The 22,500-nt window shown below is 39.1% G+C and overlaps 1 protein-coding gene across 3 annotated transcripts in view; it reads left to right on the forward strand.

Annotated features, from left to right (window-relative positions):
* The window catches only part of LOC106877895 (T-box transcription factor TBX10), a 172,249-nt gene that overhangs the window by 138,070 nt on the left and 11,679 nt on the right, over positions 1–22,500 (forward strand). For all 3 annotated transcript variants that reach the window (XM_089347341.1, XM_089347351.1, XM_089347348.1), the window contains exon 3: positions 363–636. In XM_089347341.1, coding sequence (XP_089203467.1) covers positions 363–636 — 274 coding nt within the window. The remainder of the gene's footprint in view (positions 1–362; positions 637–22,500) is intronic.

Here is a 22,500-nt window from a genome sequence, read left to right on the forward strand (position 1 = left end):
ATCACACATATCCGATGTAGGGAGACAAGTCCAGGGAGATATCAATTTAGTCTCAAATTTGGTTCTGACCACACATAGTATTAATTCCAGTTAAAATACTTAATGTAGTATGTCCCGAGAAAGTGTAATAAAGTAGACAATGGAAACAGATATAATAATGCTTTATTTATTTATCTATATGAATAAATAATTTTCCGACATATGTTTCTGCTTAGTTTGAATGTGTGCATGTGTGTGTGTGTGAATATTTGTGTGTTCGCACGCACTTATGAGTGTGTATGTTTGCAAAAACAAAGCAACTCGCATCCACCCAGAACAAAATAATTGCTTATAAATCATACTTTTTATTTTCCTCATTCCAGGCGGATGTTCCCAACGTTCCAAGTTCGTCTCTACGGGCTCGATCCAATGGTTGATTACATGGTCATGATGGATTTTGTGCCCTGTGACGATAAACGCTATCGCTATTCGTTCCATAGTTCAAGTTGGATAGTATCAGGGAAATCGGAACCCTATGTTCCTGGACGGTTCCATATTCACCCTGATTCCCCTGCCAAAGGAGCACAATGGATGAAACAGATTGTGGCTTTCGATAAACTCAAACTGACCAATAACCCGAAAGATTTGAACGGACATGTAAGTATATAGTGTGTGTATGTGTGTTTGTATAGCTGTGTGTATGCATTTATGTGTGTGCGAATGTAGGCCTATACACGTGTGCGTGTGAATGTATGCGTCTGTGTTGGTATATATAAGCGTATATATATATATATATATATATATATATATATTCGTATATATACATGTATATATGTATTATGTATATATATATATGTATATATATATACATATGTATATATATATATATATATATATATATATATATATATATATATATATATATATATATATAAAGATATTTATATACAAACATACATATATACACGTGTATATATATATATGTAGCATATATGTTTATGTATATATATGTATTTATACGTATGTGTGTGTATACGTATATGTATTTATATGTATGTGTGTGTGTGTGCGTGTGGGTATAAATATACGTATGTATGTACGTTGCTTAATGTCGAATGAACGAGAAAGGAGTGTTCAATACATATTGTACAGTAATTATTGTTGTTTTTATATTGATTTTGAAGCCGAGAGTCTGTTTCGCAATGACATGAAACTCCAGTTGCGGGACAAACGCTTAGTTTTAGTGTGTGTGTGTGTGTTCGATACAAACCGAACACGAATGCAACTTCTGTCCTGTCTGAAGAAACGAACACTTGTAAGAGTATTCCTCTTAAAATCCATGGATTTTGCAAATCGGATGGGGACACAATAACTAAAGCATGACGTTTGTGCAAACGTACGTAGCAATGCATTAAAGGATTTATGAATCTCCAGCCAAACGTTCTTTTCATTACAACATTCATTCTAGACCATAGCACCACCAGACTGATGACCCTCCCATAGGATTACTCTGGGAGAAGGGCACAGTAAGCATTAGCCGGAATAAATAACATCGGACCTTTCTTTTGAGCTCACTCAAAAAAGGATTCACATTCATGAATTTGAAGGATATATATATATATATATATATATATATATATATATATATATATATATATATATATATATATATATATATATACATATACATACACATATACACGTATATATATACACATACATACACATATACATATACACACATATATACCCATATACGCATATACACATATACATACACACACACACACATATATATATATATGTGTATGTATACATATATATGTATATTATATGTGTGTGTAAGTGTATATATATATATATATATATATATATATATATATATATATATATATAAAGGTTGAATTAAATTTCGTCCTTTAATTTGGGAAATCCCCCCCCCCCCCAAAAAAAAAACGCTTTCTAATAAAAGCTTCTTCATATTTTGCTGGTAGCTTACTGGTTTGTATATGGTGTGTTGTGAATTTGTGGAAAGGAATCTCATAATACTCAGCAAATTTGTTAAAAATAGAGAAGAGAAGATGTTAAAATGTAAGAGAATTCTAATTCATGCAGACGATCGTTTGGAACAGCGATAGAAAACCATGCAAATTCATGGTTGAACAGAAATGATTGAATTAGTTTAATAATATATGACTGTACTCATCAGTACAAGGAGTATAAATAAAGCATTTTTACAAAGGACTTGGTACAGGAAATAGCAAAGTAGGATTTTGGGGGTTCATATTTATACTTATGAGACAGAAAGAAGAGTTGTGAGTCACTTCGACTGCGGCCATGCTGGGGTACTGTCATGAAGAATTTTTAATCGATGTATCGACCTAAGGACTTGATTTTTAAGCCTGGTGCTTACTCTATCGATCTGTATGGCCGAACCGCTAAGTTACAGGGACGTAAACGTACTAACACCGGTCATGAATCGGTGGTGGGACACACAGACACAAACACGCACACACCTATACACACACACACACACACACACACATATGTATATATATATATAAGCTTGCTTTCCAACCACATGGTTCTGGGTTCAATCCCACTGCGTGGCACCTTGAAGAAGTGTCTTCTTCTATAGCCTTGGGCCGACCAACGTCTTGTGAGTGGATTTAATAGACGGAAACTGAAAGAAGCCTTGTCCCCACACTATCGCTTTACAACTGATGTTGATGTGTTTTTACGTCCCTGTAACTTAACGGTTCGGCAAAAACGTCCGTTAGAAGTACTAGGCTTTCAAAGAATAAAAAAGAATAAGTTCTGAGGTCGATATGTTCGACTAAAGGCGGTGGTCCAGCATGGCCGCAGCCAAATGACTATGAAACAACTAAAAGAATAAAAGAATATATACATATATATATATATATATATATATATATATATATATATATATATATATATACATAAACGATGGGTTTCTTTCAGTTTCCTCCAGTTTCCGTCACCAAATCCACTCATCAGGCTTTGGTTGGCCCAAGATGCCATGCAGTGGGACTGAACCTGGAACCAAGTGGTTAGGAAGCAAACTTCCTACAACATACCCTCTTTTTTTCCAGTGGCGAGAGGGAAAGGGGTGGCCAGGACAGGTCGAGAATACTACAAAGAAGCATACAGGAGGCCATAGAGTGATGGTCTTTTTTAGACCATCACTCTATTGCCATCTGTTTTAGACCATCACTCTAGAGTGTTGGTCACAGCCCTGCACTTGTAAATTGCTGAACCCACGTGGCCATTCTGGCGGAATGAATCGTAAAATAAATTTCTTTACAAATGTTGTTTTAAGTAAAATTTGTTTATTTGTGGTTTCTAATTACAAACCACAACCATGATGATGATAATGAAGATGAAGGTGGTAGTGTTGGTGGCGGTGGTAGTGATGATGATGACTGATAATGATTTATGATGATTGATGGTGGGTGTGGTGGTGGTGATGGTGATGATGAGGGAAGCTGTGTAGAAGAGAGGTATAGAGAGAGAAAGAGGAAGCGATCGAAGGAGCATTTTGTAAACATGCTCAGATGCGAAATGATATTTTTACAGTTGAGCCATGTCCTACCACTGAGTACGTGGAAATGTCTACTCGTGCTTTCTCTCAACCTCTCTCTCCCTCTCTCCCTCTCTCTCCCTATATATATATATATATATCTCTCTCTCTTTCTCTCTCTCTCTCCCTCGCGCACGCGCGTACGTGTCTGTTAGTGTGTGGGAGGCACAGAGAGACAGTAGGAGAGGGAGAGGTTAGGGAGAAAGAAGCTTAGAAGGAACGAGATGTAAGTTCATAATGGAAAGACCCTATCGCACGGTCCCTTCAGGCAGGCGTAGTAGAACTTAATATCATACATAGATGTAGACCTGCACATTCAACAAACAGTCCATCCATTCAAAGAGGAAGACCCATACATACGTTCACACATTCATATATACGCATGGACATCCACAAACACACACACACACACACACACACACATATACAATAGAGATTGCTACATGTAGGCCATACCTGTTTACATGCATATACACATACATACATACATACATACGTACGTACATGCATACATCCAGCCAGCCATACATACATACATACATACATACATATATGCATGCGTAAATACATACATACATACATACAAACATACATACATTGCGTACATAGATGTAGAGAGACACACAGACCAGAGAGATCCTTTCGTACATTGCGGTGGCGGTGGACAAGGAATCGGTGTTTGTTTTCTTTTGTGATAAGCGAAAGATAAGTTGTCCACGTCTGTAAGAGAGGGAAGGAAGGTGTGCGTGCGCGCGCGCGGCGTGGGTGAGTGAGTGTGCGTGTAAGAGTCGTTACTGTTGATGATGATGATGATGATGATGCATTGCTTGAAACAACATAAGAACGAAAACATGAAAAACACATCAGGTTAGCTAATCGGGAGTTTATAGTCCACCGCTCCTTACCACCACACCCACCGAAACCACCACCGCCATCTCTATCAGCAGCAACAACAACAACAGCAACCTCATCATCGCCGCCGCTACAGCCACCACCTTTACTAACTACTATTTACTAATACTTATCACTGGTGGTGTTTCCTGGACCCCTTGCAGTGCCGCATTTGACCCTGAAAGATTTTTACGACTCCTATGTCAGGCGCCCTCGTTCGTGCTTAAGTAACTGACTGCTAATAGCGATTTAACTGAGCAGTTACGAACGTTTTAGCGCGCGCTTCAATGGCGTGCCGTAAATCTATCTGAAAGACGCGGTTGAGATTACGCGCGCCACGTGTGTGTGTGACTGAGTGTATGTGTTTGTGTGCGCATATGCACGTGTGTGTGTGAGTGTGCGCCTGTGTGCGCTTTCGGTCAGTATTTAATGGTGGTGGTTGGCACTCCGTCGCTTACGACGCCGAGGGTTCCAGTTGATCCGATCAACGGAACAGCCTGCTCGTGAAATGAACGTGCAAGTGGCTGAGCACTCCACAGACACGTGTACCCTTAACGTAGTTCTCGGGGAGATTCAGCGTGGCACACAGTGTGACAAGGCTGGCCCCTTTGAAATACAGGCACAACAGAAACAGAAAGAAAGAGTGGGAGGAGGTTGTGGTGAAAGAGTACAGCAGGGTTCGCCACCATCCCCTGCCGGAGCCTCGTGGAGCTTTAGGTGTTTTCGCTCAATAAACACTCACAACGCCCGGTCTGGGAATCGAAACCGCGATCCTACGACCGCGAGTCCACTGCCCTAACCACTGGGCCATTGTGCCTCCACAGCATCTAATAATATAAGTGTGAAAAGGTGGCGTGCTAGCCGGTAGAGTCGTTAGCACGCCGGGCGAAATGTTTAGCGGTATTTCGTCTGCTGTTACGTTCTGAGTTCAAATTCCGTCGCGGTCGACTTTGCCGTTCATCCTTTCAGGGTCGATAAATTAAGTACCAGTTGCGTACTGGTGCCGATCTAATCGATTGCCCCACCCCCACCCCAAAAATTTCGGGCCTTGTACCTAGAGTAGATAAGATTAATATAGGTGTGAAAGCGGCGAACTAGCAGAGTCGTTCTGAGCTCGAATTCCGCCGAGGTCGACTTTGCCTTTCATCGTTTCGGGGTCGATAAATTAAGTACCAGTTGCGTACTGGTGCCGATCTAATCGATTGCCCCACCCCCACCCCAAAAATTTCGGGCCTTGTGCCTAGAGTAGATAAGATTAATATAGGTGTGAAAGCGGCGAACTGGCAGAGTCGTTCTGAGCTCGAATTCCGCCGAGGTCGACTTTGCCTTTCATCGTTTCGGGGTCGATAAATTAAGTACCAGTTGCGTACTGGTGCCGATTTAATCGATTGCCCCACCCCCACCCCAAAAATTTCGGGCCTTGTGCCTAGAGTAGATAAGATTAATATAGGTGTGAAAGCGGCGAACTGGCAGAGTCGTTCTGAGCTCGAATTCCGCCGAGGTCGACTTTGCCTTTCATCGTTTCGGGGTCGATAAATTAAGTACCAGTTGCGTACTGGTGTCGATCTAATCGATCTGAATTTCGGGCCTTGTGCCTAGAATAGAAAAGAATATCGTAGCGTCTGATATGAAGGAAATTTGGCTGCTATTTCGAGCAAGTCAATTGACCACGAAAAATGCTGCTTTTTAAGTATGGCCGCCACCGTTATTGTTGCTGTTTGTTAAGTTGTCACTAAATGAGCGATTAGTCTTGCGTTACAGAGTCCTTTGGTTTTAAGATGGGGCAACCAGTCTTACACTACAGAACCACTTGTTCAGCTTCTATGGTCATCCCTATATCACGGATTTAATTCTTCAGCTGGAGCAATCAGGACATTACAGAATCACATGTTCAGCTGGAGCAATTCATCCTACTCTTCTTGTCCTACTAAATATAGAATTTTAATCTCAACAATTTTCTAAAATAAAGAGGGATACATTGAATAACGTAGTTCCTAATATATAATGAGATGGATGGACATGGCCGGAATAGCTTCGATTATGATTCTATGCTGACCTGGTGTTTAACATGTTCTGCTTGGTCGCTCAATTTTCTAGAAAGAGCAGCCACACATCCTTCAACTTACATCCTACCGTCTTAAAAAATAGCTTGTACAAAACGGATTAGTACTCCTAGATATACAATGTTTATGTAAGAACATCATATATCTGTTGGATTAGGATTGATTAAAGTTTAAATGACATCTCCGCTGAGCTAAGGAAGGATTTTCTTTATGGCTATTCGGCCTTCTAGAAATGACAGCCAAATACCCTTTATATCAACCCATCTTGGAAAAGGAAGAACACATTAGCTATTGCTCAATTCCAGATGAAGGCGAATGGCTTAACGGTTGAGGTATTCGGCTCACTATCACAAAGCCATGAGTTCGATACATAGCGGTGCGTCTTGTCCTTCAGCAAGACACTTTATTTCGCGTTGCTCCCGTCAGCCAGCAAGAATGAGTTGTATTTCAAAGGGGCCAACCACATCACATTCTGTGTCATACTGAATCTCTCCGACAACTCCATTAAAAGTACGCTTGTCTGTGGAGTGCTCAGCCACTTGAAACGTTAATCTCACGAGCAGGCTGTTCCGTTGATCCGATCAGCTGGAACACTCATCGTCGTAACCGACGGAGTGCCAGTTATACCCAATTCCAAACGGATGAAAAGACAGCAATCACTCGTCTTGCAACAAATTATATTGGGTTGGTGCATAATTATTGCGGCTTATTTTCAACAAATTTTATTCAACAAAAAAAAAAACAATAACAACATGTAACAAAAACATCTTCAAATGATTCTTCCGAAGCATATTCACCATCTACTTCAATTATTGCTTCCCATTTGCTTGGCAGACGGTCAGACCGTCATTTAAAGATGTTTGTGTTAAATATTGTTATTGTTTTTGGTGAATAAAATTTGTTGATAAAAAGCCGCAATAATTATGCACCAACCCAATATTTCTAACAGTCAACTGTCTTGTCGGATAAACTCCTGCATTCATTCACAGCCTTGTATATTTCCAGAACCTATGACCGTGTATATGCTTTATATACACATAATACTTACAGTGTAGTTTATATAGACACACTGTGTATATACAGTTTAGTTCATATACACACTGTTTACGGCTTTGTATACATGCATATAGGCGCAGGAGTGACTGTGTGATAAGTAACTCGCTTACCAACCACATGGTTCCGGGTTCAGTCCCACTTCGTTGCACCTTGGACAAGTGTCTTCTACTATAGCCTCGGGCCGACCAAAGCCTTGTGAGTGGATTTGGTAGACGGAAACTGAAAGAAGCCCGCCGTATATATGTGTATATATATGTGTGTGTGTATGTGTTTGTGTGTCTGTGTTTGTCCCTCCAACATCGCTTGACAACCGATGCTGGTGTGTTTACGTCCCCGTAACCTAGCGGTTCGACAAAAGTGACCGATAGAATAAGTACTAGGCTTACAAAGAATAAGTCCTGAGGTCGATTTGCTCGACTAAAGACGGTGCTCCAACACGGCCGCAGTCAAAATGACATGAAACAAGTAAAAGAATAAGAGAATATGTATATAAATACACACGCGCGCGCGCCCACGCACACACGCATTGCAGTAATTAAATAAAATAAACAAACAGAAATTAGGAGGAGATTAGTGGAGTGGATTATTACGGTGGTCTAATCTCTCACAAAACCCGCAGCTCTGCAAACGTAAAACAGGATTTTCTTATCAAATGCCTACAAATCACAAAATAACCCAGAATACATAAAGAGACCGGAGCTATTAAGCAATAAAGAAGCTGATACCTACCGGTGGTTGTTCTGTCTCGACAACCTCCATTTCGCTACTGCTTCCCCCATCACAACTAAGATCCCTTTCTCTTCCCTCCATCTTAAATTTTAGACCCTGCTTCCCACCCTCGCTCTACGTCGCTCCATTTCCTTCCACCGTTTGCCATTATTTCGCAGTCAGAGTTGTTAGAATTCTTATAAACATATATTTATAGCTGGTGTAAATAACGTTTTGTGAGCCATCACGATAGGGTCAGCTCTAAAGTGTGACTATAAAGGTAGACGGTTGTGATTATAAGCGAAGTTAATTCACATAGTCACAAAGTTTTTCCATATTTTATTTCTTTCATTCTTTTGATATCTCATTGGGTGGCGGTCATACTGGAGCACTGTCTAGATATAAATATCCTAATTCTTCTACCTTTATAGTCAGAAGAAAAGTTAGGAAAGTGATTCTAAGCGAAGTTAATTCTTTTGGTCACAAAGTTAATCATGTGTTATTCTTTTATTCATTTAATTATTTCAGTCATTAGATTGTGGCCATGCTGGGGCATCGTCTCGAAGGGGTTCAGCCAATCAAAACCACCCCAGTTCTTTTTCTTTTATTATTTTATTTGTTTCAGTCATTTGACTGCGGCCATGCTGGAGCACCGCCTTTAGTCGAGCAAATCGACGTCAGGACTTATTCTTTGTAAGCCTAGTACTTATTCTATCGGTCTCTTTCGCCGAATCGCTATTTTTACGGGGACGTAAACATACCAGCATCGGTTGTTAAGCGATGTTGGAGGGACAAACACTCACACACACACACACACGCGCGCATATATAGCTGAAGACACTTGCCCGAGGTGCCACGCAGTGGGACATTTAAAGTTTCGAAACTTTTTCTATCGGTCACTTCTGCTGAAACGTCCTCTTACGGGAACATAAACAAACCAACGCTCGTTGCCATGCGGTGAGAAAACAAACTTCTTCATTGACGCTTCCATCTCTTGTTTTAGTTGATGAAGCTTCGTGAGTGCAAAAAGTGAGTCACGTATCGGGAACGAATAATAATCTGAAGAAGATGCTTTTCCGCAATCCTAACGTGCATAAACGGTGACTAAGCAAGGATCAGCTTCCGGAACTTGTTTCCAAACAGGGGCCTTTCGAACGCAAGGTGATGCTGCTCTGCATCAGGTGGAATTGTGAGGGAGTAATTCACTAAGAGTTCGATCCGGGAAGTTACGAACGTTTTAGAGCGCTTCAATGGCGTGGCGTAAATCTATCTGAGAGACGCGGTTGAGATTACGCGCGCCGCGCGCGTGTGTGTGTGACTGACTGTATGTATGTATGTATGTATGTATGCATGTATACTTACATATAAGAGACAGGGTGTACGTACGCCGCTATATATATATATATATATATATATATATATATATATATATATATGTGTGTGTGTGTGTGTGTGTGTGTGTGTGTGTGTGTGTGTGTGTGTGCGTGCGTGCGTGTAAATAATACAGAATGGGACAAGAACGCAAAACATCCAGATAGACGATGCAAAGAAAAAAAGGGCAGGTCATTCGGAGTTTTCTTTCTTCAGTCGAGATCCAAATTATCCTTGCAATTTCGGCTGGTTATTCTCGATATTGCTCCAATCTGGCCAGCCCCAAGGAAAAACTAAGCTAAGAGCATTAGATTCCTTGGAAGAAAGCAGCAAAATTATACAAAAACAAGGACGAAAGAAACGAACAATGTTACACAAATACAGTAGGAATAATAACAGGACATAACAACAGACGTCTTTCGACTAAGGACGAATAAAATTAAGCTGGCGTAGATGGAAATAAGGCCTTACAGCAGGGATACAAGATTGTATGTATGTATTTGCGTGTGCGTCAGCTCGTGTGTTCGTGTGCGTATATGCACCAATGTGTGTGTGTGTGTGTGTGTGTGTGAATGTACGCATGTGTGCGCTTCTGCGTAGCATGTTTCGATCAGTATTTAATAATATAAGTGTGAAAAGGCGGCGAGCTAGCTGGCAGAAACGTTATCACGCTGGGCGAAATGCTTAGCGGTATTTCGTCTGTCTAAACGTTCTGAGTTCAAATTCTGCTTAGGCCAACCTTGCCTTTCATCCTTTCAGGGTCGATAAGTTAATACCAGTTGCGTATTGGAGTCGATCTAATCGATTGGCCTCTTTCCCAACCTGTAACTCCGAACAGCCAAAGCAGATATATGCCATTGTGCAACAATGGTTTACGGAAAGCGAGCTCTTCTGCAGCAAGACAACGGCAAGACTTCTCACCGCTCGAACGATCAAGAATAAACTCTAGGAAGTCGAGAAAATCTAAATCGAACTGATCGTACACCCTACATATAATCTAGACTTAACATCCCTCTGATTATTACTTGTCCTATCCGTGGCTCGCTTCCTGCGCTCACAACGCTTCATCACGCAAGAAGAAGTGGAGGCTTTAGTGAAGGAATTCTTCGCATCGAAGAACAAGAACTGGTATCATCATGGGATCAAAGAACTGGCAGAAAGAATATTATTTACATTTGACGGATCTTTGTCCTCATCTTGTTTGTTGTTAACACAACGTTTCGACTGATATACCCTCCAGCCTTCATCAGGTGTCTTGGGAAAATTTCGAACCTGGGTTCTCATTCCTAAGGTATTTTTCGATGTTATTATTATTTATTATTCAGGTCACTGCTTGGAATCGAACTCGAAATCTTGGGGTTAGTAGCTCGCGCTCTTAACCACTACAACCATATATATACATACATATATACGACGGGTTTCTTTCAGTTTCCGTCTACCAAATCCACTCACAAGGCTTTGGTCGGCCCGAGTATATGCTTTATATATACGGGGGCAGTGGGGGTTGAGGGGTTGGGCTGGCATCGACCACGTTCGATTTACAATTTGTCCTTTTCTTTTTTAAAGAAGGTAGACTCTGATTTGGAAGGTAGGGTAGATTTGACTGATGTCTCGTGCAGGTAGAGTAACTGCATTAAAAAAAAAATATATTTGTTTCATTTCGTATATTGTTTTAAGTAGACATTCAGTATTCTATAATTTTCGTATATCTTAAAGTTGGCATAACTACACAATTCTACCTCCTCCGATTTGTTTCCTCATAACTCACAGAAAAATGGATATTTTTTAATGAAATTCACTTCAAATACGCTTTAGATGTTGCAGATTCCGATTATATCGGAATTTAGCATAAAGAAAAATTTGTGGGCTCGCACACATACATACTGACTCATATCAGATATTTCTACAAAATGAAACTTGAAATTTCTGTAAAAATTCTGATGTGTTTCGGAATGAATGTTTTCATGCTCACCATTTTACTTTTCGCATCAAATTCCAAAATATTCGCAACTTACTCACCCTGAAAAGTATTTGTGGAATATTTCATTAAAAAATACCCATTTTTCTGAAAGTTATGAGGAAACAAAACCGACACATGTGAATTTTCTGAAACTCCTCTGCCCATTCACAGAATTTTTTTCCATCACAATTCCGATATAATCAGAATCTACATGCTTATTTGTAGAGAATTCCATTAAAAATTATTCATTTTTCTGGATGTTATGAGGAAACAAAGTCGTCGGGGTGGGGGGACACTTGTATAAGTATGCCTTAAAGTTTACGTTTCTTCGTATGACCTCTCTCTCACCTCAATTTCTGTCTTGTTTACACACTGCATTTTTTTTATTAAACACACACACACACACACACACACACACACACACACACACACACACACACACACACACACACACACACACAAAATAAAAGCAATCCATCTTTATAATTAGTTCTTCATTGGGTCATTTGGTTTATGAACATTTTCGCAAAAGAGTTTCTATGTTTCTAGAATAGTCTCTAGATCAATTCACAATAAAACCATTATTTACTGTGACGGACATTTTGTTTTTCTTCAATTATCTTTCAAGAATTCTTAATCTTACCATTTTTATGCCATTTGTTTTCCTTTTACCGAAGTTCATGCTCTTTTTCCATATGTACTCCGTACTCTGTACTCTCTACCGCGATACTCTTTTTATTATTATTTGTGTGGTTTAAAAAAAAATTAGATTCATATCTAAATGGCAAACCTTTCCTTGATTTTACATTCTTTCTTTCTGTATTTTTAAATCATTTCCACGCTTAACTCTTCTTTTTTTACAGCCATTGATATTTTTAATGATGCTAATGCCAACGTCTTCGGTTAATACTCGAACTGTTTTGTAAATTTGGTGGTTCCAGCGACATTTGGACCGACACCAATTTGTTTCATTATGTTATGTTTTACGTTGAGTAACGCAATATCCTACCCAGCTGAGACTTCTGATGAAATGTTATTTAACTAACTTTTTAATATATTATAACATAACGTTTACGTTAGATAATTATCCCAAAACATTCATGTGAAGGCGCGTGGCTTAGTGGTTAGGGTATAGCACGCACGGTTGTAAAGATCATGGTTTCGATTTCCCGGACCGGGCGACGCATTGTGCTCTTGAGCAAACCACTTCATTTCACATTGCTCCAGTCTACTCAGCGGCAAGTGAGTAACCCTTCAAAGGACTATCGTCCCGTTCTGGGGAAATGTTATCTCCTCAGTCACAAGTTAACCGGCTCAGTGAGTCCGAAGACTCGAGGCGGTAATGTACAAGGGTTACGTCAACCCTTTTACTCACTTATTTAGGGACTGATAATTATTTGATATTACTAATTACTGTATTTTCCGAATCGTTAACGCGCCGGAGAAAATGCTTATCGGCATTTCTTCCGGTTCTGTGCGTTCAAATACCACAGGAGTTCAATAAAATAAAGTACCAGTCAAATACTCGGGTTGATGTAATCGATTAATCCTTACTCCTAAAATTACTTGTCTAGGGATGGTGGGGTCGGTCGGCTCCGGATGACGTTTTGAGCCCCGGGTCTCGGGCAGCATTCTGGCGTCTGCTGTATAAACCTGTGTTAGCAGGATGGTGGTGGGGTTAGCGAACACAAGGACTGGGAGGCACACAATCTGGCTACTCCACTGAAAACAATAGCAACAAATAAAGGCCTGCAGCGAGTCCTTTTGACATTTGATAGCCGTTACTTTTAGCTTACTTTGGAAGCAAATTGCGCGTAATTTTGTTTAACATACAGCTGTTGATTCAATGTCAATTTTAACATGGAATGCAAAAACGAATACTTTCGTTATATTTTGCTTCTTTTATTAGAAAGCTGCAGAGGTTCACAAAGTGATATGTGAAGTTTATGGTGTTGATTGCTTAACAGAACGCACACGTCAAAAATGGTTTTTAAAAATTCCGTTCTGGAGATTTTTCACGCAAAGATGTTCAACATTCTAGTCGACCTACTTAAGTTGATGATGACCGAATCAAAGCCATAATTGAATCTGATTGTCATATAACTGTGCGAGAGATTGCAGAGAGGTTAAATGTCTCACACACAACGATTGAAAATAACTTAAAATGATTTGGACTCGTTAAGAAGCTCACTATTTGGGTTCCACATAAATTGAAAGAAATTCACTTAACACAACGAATCAGTATTTGCGATATGCATCTCAAACGCAATGAAATCGACCTTCTTTTGAAACGAATCAGCAGTGGTGACGAAAAATGGATTGTCTACCATAACATCAATCGGAGACGGTCATAGTCCAAGCGTAATGAACCAGCACAAACCACATCGAAAGCTGAATTGCACTCAAAAAAGGTCATGCTGTCAATTTGGAGGGATTACAAAGGTGTTGTGTATTTTCAGCTACTTCCAAGGAACTAAACAATCAATTCAGGTATTTACTGTCAACAACTAATGAAACTGGAGAAAGCAATCAAAGAAAAACGGTCAGAATTAGCAAATCATAAAGGAATCGTGTTCCACCATGACAACGCTTGACTACACATGTCTTTGCTAACTCGTGAAAAACTATTGGAACTTGGTTGGGAAGTGATGTCACATCCACCATATAACCCTGAACTTGCACCATTTATTACCATTTATTTCGAAGTTTGCAAAGTTCTTTGGATGGTAAAACTTTCAATAATGGTGATGATCTGAAATCGCACTCGCTTCAGTTTTTGGCCGATGCGGACGAGAAGTTCTACGAACGCAGAGTCCTGAAGTTGCCAGAAAGATGGCAAAAGGTCATCGAACAAAATGGAAAATATAGAATTGATTAAAAGTTCATTCTGTGTACGAATAAAAAAAAAAATGACTTTTTATTTTACACTCAAAAAAGCCGAAATTACTTTCTTGCCAATCCAATATATTAATGTGACCTGACATCTCGCTGACATCCCGCTGTCGGCAGTTATCGCAATGAAAAGATATTTCTACTAAATCACAGTGTCAGGTCACGCTTACGGGTCCATCCGGAAGTAGATTCATTATATATTTTCATAATACATTCTTCTGGCGTTAAATAAATAATACAATTATTTGCCCTTCTAACCCGATATAGTGTAACGGGAACGAATCTTCTGGTGGTTCGTACCTGGTCAATATTATATCCGGAGGAAAAGAGTATTATGATAACCTGCCACTCCTTGGTGTATTATGCGTGTGTGAGTGTGCTTGGTTGTGAACTGAGTATGAAATAGGAGTAAAATATAGGAGGCAGTGTTATCCCGATACCCAGAGTTTATAATACATACACAGGTAGATTTGTTAGTCAGCTGTTATGTGGACACACACACACACACATAAATATATGCATATATTTATATGCATATATAAGTATAAGTACATGTATATATATATATATATATATATATATATATATATATATATATATGTATATATAAACATATATATATCTTTATATATATATATATATATATATATATATATATATATATATATATATGCACACACAATGGAGGTAAATGGAACAAGTAAACTGTGAGATAAGTAGATAGATAGGTGAATAGGTGATACGAACAGACAAGCACACACATACACATATACATACATGCATGCACAAAAGAAGATTGAAACACATAACCATATATACATATGCATACTTCACACATGCATACGCATACTTCACACATACGTATGGACACATGTGGAGACACACATCCACACATCCATACAAGTGTACGTACATAGTCACATAAACACGTACACATAGACACAAATACGCACACACAAGGAGACGGAGATACAAGCACATATGTACACACACATGAATATGCAGAATACATACATTCCAATGCGCACAAACACACACATATATGCATATAAACATATACATGCATACATATATGCTTACATACATATACATACATATATATATATATATATATATATATATATATATATATATATATATATATATATATATATATATATATATATATATATATATATATATATATATATATATATATAGGCGCAGGAGTGGTTGTATGGCAAGTAGCTTGCTTACCAACCACATGGTTCCGGGTTCAGTCCCACTGGATGACACCTTGGGCAAATGTCTTCTACTATAGCCTCGGGCCGACCAAAGCCTTGTGAGTGGATTTGGTAGACGGAAACTGAAAGAAGCCCTTCGTATATATATATATGTATGTATGTGTGTGTGTCCCCAACATCGCTTGACAACCGATGCTGGTGTGTTTACGTCCCCGTAACTTAGCGGTTCGGCAAAAGAGACCGATAGAATAAGTACTAGGCTTCCAAAGAATAAGTCCTGGGGTCGACTTGCTCGACTAAAGGCGATGCTCCAGCATTATTATTTGGGTCCATATGTGTGTGTGCGCGCGGCGATTGATAAGCTAATTATTCGCTTTATACACAAGTAAACTTATTTCAGTGGATAGGGGAATTCGGCTCACAACTGTAAGGTCTTAAGTTCGATTCCCGACGCGTGTCGTGTTCTTGAGTAAGCCACTTTATTTTGCAGGTGGAAAAAATGCGTCGCACCTGTATTTCAAAGGACCAGCTTCTTCACAGTTTGTGTCACGCTGAATCTCTCTGAGAGCTACGTTAATTGTATGCGTGTCTGTGGAGTGCTCAGCGTTGCACGTATTAGTTTATCTTGATATATATTCCAAGTCACAGGCCACAATATGTACATACATACAAGGTAACCGAAGTCTTGCATCGGGATACATCTTATCATTGAGAATGTTATAGATGATGGAAGGCGGTGAGCTGGCAGAAACTTTAGCACGTCGGGCGAAATGCTTAGTTATATTTCGTACGTCTTTGCGTTCTGAGTTCAAATTCCGCTGAGGCTCTTTGTGTGCCTTGTATTTTTAAGGGTTTTTTGACATATATCTTTTTTTTATTTTTGCATGTCCCACATGCTATACCTTAATTTTTCATTTATGTATTCTTTATTATTGTTACTATTATTTTTTTTCTGCTGTACCCTTATTTTTATTTTTATTTTGATTTTAATTCTATTTTTTATTTTTATTTCTATCTTATTTTTGCTGTTGTTTTTCTTCTGGTCTCTACCACACCTCTGTTTTTACCTCTTGCTCTACATTTATATGAAACCCTTTGTGAATCTCTGAAGAGGCCTAGCGGTTCGGGCATGTAACCCCATTTCAAAATGTCATCCGATAATCACTCCGGAAAGGAATATTCGGATAGAATGGGGCTTGCTAAAACTAGGCCGAAACAGCTGTAAGATTAAACTTCTGTTCATCCTCTAATTCCTTATGTACTTTGTACTTCTATATGTAAACCAGGTTGGCAAAATAACATAGTCTGCCATGGACACCTGTGCTTTGGTTCTTTCTTTCTTTTTCTTTATTTTTTTGTCACTTTTGCTATGAATTAAATTAATGAATTCAACGGGATACACCGTCTGCAAGTAGTTGGGTTCAGCATATTATCCTCCATTTTCTAATTGTTATACAAATTTGGGGTAAAACCTCCACTTTTACCCGCTCCCTTTGATTGCACTTAGTATAGCACTAGTGTAGCAACAATTGGGTACCCTCCCAGCAGTATACTGGATAGATACTATCCCTTAGTGGGTTGAACCCCCAACCCCTAACTCTCTCACGTTATATATATATATATATTTGTTTGTTTATATTACACTTACCTTTTTTTTTACAAACATACAAGAGTTTATTACCAGTTAACCACCCGTTAACCGTTCGCTACCCACCCACTAAGCATCACAAAGAGAGCGGGAAGAAAGATGTTCTAATGCATTAAACATTACAGAGGACGAACGACATCTTGGGAGAAAATCTTGTCGAAGGTTCGACAGAAGGTTAAAATGTCCAGGGTGAAACGGGTGGTGGGATTCATCGAGTTGTTATCGAGGGAGTTACAAGCTTTATAATAGAACGAATTTTATGACGATTGTCTGTAAACAGTACCGCAATCCCTGGGAAGATATTAAGGGCTGTTGGCGTTGGGGTTACCCTCTTTCGCTCTGTCTCCCTTTCTCTTTTAGGACCGCTTTGTTTTATACATATATCTTGTGAAATAAAATCCCCCCCCCACCTTTTCGTTGTTGTTTCTTTGTGCGATTATGGCGGCGGTGGCGGTGATGGTATTAATAATACTAATAAAGTCCCCATGTTTTTTTTTTCTGCTCTCTTTTCTTTTCCTCCATCTTCATAAGACAATTCGGTTATCTTCGTTATCTTCGTCGGACTGTTTGTTTGAAATAAATGTAAACAATTCTAGCCTGCGTTTGGTAAAACCCAAGCACCCCTCCCAAATTCCTTACATTTGTGGCCATGCACGTGTATCTATGATAGGTGGGGGTACGTGCGTAAATATACACATGTACGTGTATATATGAAGATGTTGGTGGGGGGTTTTTTGTGTGCGTATGTGTATATATTTGTTGTATATACGTGAGAATTCTATTTCTTTTTGAGCAACAGATTTCTAAAAATAATAAAATAAAAATCACATAAACAAAAAAAAAATTGCTCCCCAAAATAACAGCGAGATATCTTTTGACAGCAAACGATTTAAGTAGTGAAGGAGAGGGGGGCGTTGGTAACTGCTCTCGTGGCTTCTTGACGCCACCCGCACCTCCAGCTTCTCATTTACTTTGACTCTCTTTCTGTGTTACCCGATGTGTCATACATACACACACACACACACACACACACACACATATACTTATGTATATATATATATATATAATTATGTTTAATTATGTGTGTGCGTATGTACACACACACATCAGTGCATATAGGAAAAAAAGAACTCAAAATATGAGATATAATTTGGTAAGTGCCAACGCACGAAACTCTCGGATCGTCAGTCACTTTGTTACTTGTGCTAAAAATGTATATATATATATATATATATATTAAACGCACTCACTCACACACATATGACTGTAGAGGAATGGTTTATGCGAACCTTGCAAATCCTACCCAAAGAATGTGTCAGCAAGGTAAGAGTTAGCAGCAAGGTAAGAGTTAGCAGCAAGGTAAGAGTTAGCGGCAAGCTCAACGTAGAATTTCGCAGGTGAGGTGTTCAGCAAGGCTCGGTTATCATTCCCCTCCTAAACAGGTTTTAATGCGAGGATTTAGATGAGCTGTACGTAGAAACAACCCTATGGCAATAACCAAGTTCTCGCAGAGGAATCTCTCGAAGAAATTTTAAACCGAAATGCAAAACAAAGTTTATTATTTTTTTAATTCTTTTATTTCTTTATTAGTTTCAGTCATTTTGACTGCGGCCATGCTGGAACAACGCCTTTAATCGAACAAATCGCCCCCCGCCTCCAGGACGGACTTGTTCTTTGTAAGCCTAGTACTTATTCTATTAGTCCCTTTTGCCGAACTGCTAGTTTACGGGGACGTAGACTCACCAACATCGGTTGTCGAGTGATGGTGGGGAGACAAACACAGACGCACAAATACATACATACATACATACATACATACATACATGTGTGTGTGTGTGTGTTTAGAGAGTTTTTGAAGTGATGTACAGATATTGTATATTGAAAACAACAAGGTAGTCAGAATGTTGGCCAATTATATATGTATGTATATATATATATATGTATATATATATATATGTATATATATATATATATATATGTATATATATATATATATGTATATCTGTGTACGACTATTGCGGTTATTATGTGTCAAAATTCCCAAACCCCCTGCGATAGGAGAACCGCGATAGGAGAACTGCGATATAGTGAGGGATTACTGTTAATAATATTAACTAATTAATTAATAAAGGCAGCGAGCTGGCTGGGTCGTTAAGCACGTCGGGTAATATGTTTCGCGGCATTTCGTCCGTCTTCACGTTGTGAGTTCAAAATCCGCAAAGGTCGACTTTATTGTTCATCCTTTCAGTGTTGATAAACTAAGTACCAGTGAAACACATACATACCATGATGTACATAGGTACGTACATCATCATCATCATCACCGCCATGACAGCCAATCATTTTATCAAATTGACATCAAGGGAGGTACATAATCGCCACAACTGCATGTTCTTCTTCTTCTTCTTCTTCTTCTTCTTCTTCTTCTTCTTCTTCTTCTTCTTCTTCTTTTTTTCTTCTTCTTCTTCTTCTTCTTCTTCTTCTTCTTCTTCTTATTATTATTATTATTATTATTATTATTATTATTATTATTATTATTATTATTATTATTAAGGCGGCGAGCTGGCAGAAACGCTAGCATGCCAAGCAGGATGCTTAGCCCTATTTCGCTCGTTACTAATTACTTCCGTGTTCAAATTCCGTCGAGGACGACGTTGCTTTTCATCCTTTCGAGGACGATAAATTAAGTACCAGTGAAACACTGGGGTAGGTGTGATCCCCTAAAATTTCAAACTTAATTGATTAATAAAAAGAAGATGCGTCATGTACTCACCTTGATAAGCTTACAGCTGTTTCTGCTGTGAGAAGCAGTGCTCTCAGAGCCGAGTCAGTGTGCAACAGCTTAAAGTTTCTTCGGAGCCATTAAAATATTAGTGATAGCACTCTCTCTATTTAACCTCGTTTTTCTATATATCTTTTACCTTCTCACTTACACACACATCCACATAATCTATTTAGCAACACACACTCACCCACTTATGTAGACGTGTATTCCTCTGTGCGATTTTATATGTATCGATGTGTGTGTGTCTGTGTATATTTACGCGCGTGCACACACACACGTTCGAATTCGTAGCCACTTCGACATCCCTCTTCATTCGAACGGACTCTACTGCGATTTTTTAACCCCGAGAGGACATCTCCTCTAGCTAGTTAACGATGCAAAACTGCATCCGATAAATTGCGAGCAGGGGAGTGAACCCCATACCAATTTCTAGCAAGTAGACCAGTCCTAGTTTCGTGCAGCTCTGCATCGTTAGCCAGCTGCTGGAGATGTCCTCTTGGGGTTAAAAAATCGCAATAGAGTTCGTTCGAACGGACAGCCATGTTGAAGTTGCGACGAATATTACTTGTCAGTACAACTACTGCGTTGATCTCTTAGAGGGATTTTAGAACGGGTGTTTTTGCTTATATATATATAAGTGTGGATGTGTGCTTTATGTTTTATGGGTTTCAGCCAGAGGCTGAGGCCATGCTGGTGCACCGCCTTTATTGCATCCGGGGATTTTTCCAGTATTGCTTCTGGTGAGGTAGCGAGTTGGACGTTACCGTTCTTCATTGTGCCTCCTGCCGCGATGTGGGTTCATCTTGACATTTTTTGAAGACTTCCATGTCTACACCTGGCAGACCTCGGACGTTCTGTGGTAGGGCATTAAAAAGTTGTGGTCCCTTGAATCCCAAGCTATAACAGTATTGGGTTCGTATCCTCGATGGAGAAGATGGGACCTTTGGTACTGTGCAGTGCCGTCCAGTTCGGGGATTGTTGTAGATTTCAATTCCGATATTTGGAGTCAGACCCTCCATTATTTTCCACATGTATAGCACTGTATATCTCTCACATCTCCTCTCAGGGGAGTAGACTCCCAGATAACACACACACACACACACACACACACACACACACTCATATATATATATAATATATATATATATATATATATATATATATATATATATATATATATATGTATATATATATATACATACATATATGCATGTATGTATGTTTGTATATGTATGAATATGTACGTATGTATGTATATATGTATGTATACACGTGTATGTATATAAATATATATGTATATACATGTATATGTATATACATGTATGTATATATATGTATATGTATATATATGTATGAATATACATGTATGAATGCATGTGTGTATATATGTATGTATACACATGTATGTGTATGTATATATGTGTTTGTATTTACATGTATGCATCTGTATATGTATATATATATGTACATGTATGTATAAGTGTGTGTGTGTGAAAGAGAGACACACACACACACACACACACGCACGCGCAGGTATCATATAGCAACGCAATAGGCTAATATCACTAGTCTGCTGTCAAACCTATTTTCTATCAGACGTTAAACTCTACCACTTGGCGTGTTATGCTTGCTTTTTGCCTAAATTATTTAACAACACGCGCGTGTCCAAACTTCTTTATACCCCACTTCATTAATCCACTACTCTTCCCCTCTCTCCTTGACTCTCTCTCTCTCTCTCTCTCTCTCTCTCTCTCCCTCTCTCTCTCTCTCTGTTTCTTTTCTCTCTCTTCTCTTTCTTTCTGTCATCCATCTCTATATCTTCCATTTCACATATTTACTAAGCCATTCTTTCTTTTTATCCATTTTCTAATTTTTTTCTTTCTTCGTTTTTTCTCTTCTGTTTTGGGAAACAAACACAAATACCTACATACATACATACATGCATACATAAATACATTAGACACACGCGCACGCATACACACACACACACACACACACACACACACACACACATACGGACCTCCACACAGTTTCCGTCTACCAATGACACTCACAAGGCATTTCTTGGTCCGGCACTATGGTAGACAACATTTACCAAAACTGCTGTGCAGTAGGACCGAACTCAAAACCACGAGTTTGCTAAACGAGCTTCTTAACCGCGCATCCAACCCTATAGCTATGTTGTGCAATAGAACGCTGGGTATGTACCCTCAAAATATCTATGATACAGTGCGTGTTGAACAACTTTTGAAACAGAAAATATAAAAGCGCGCGAAACAGACTATCGGTTCGCTTGGAGCGGCCGCCGCAACAATCACCTGTG

This window comes from Octopus bimaculoides, chromosome 1 (genome assembly GCF_046866305.1).
Source record: "Octopus bimaculoides isolate indiv1 chromosome 1, ASM4686630v1, whole genome shotgun sequence".
NCBI lineage: Eukaryota > Metazoa > Mollusca > Cephalopoda > Octopoda > Octopodidae > Octopus > Octopus bimaculoides.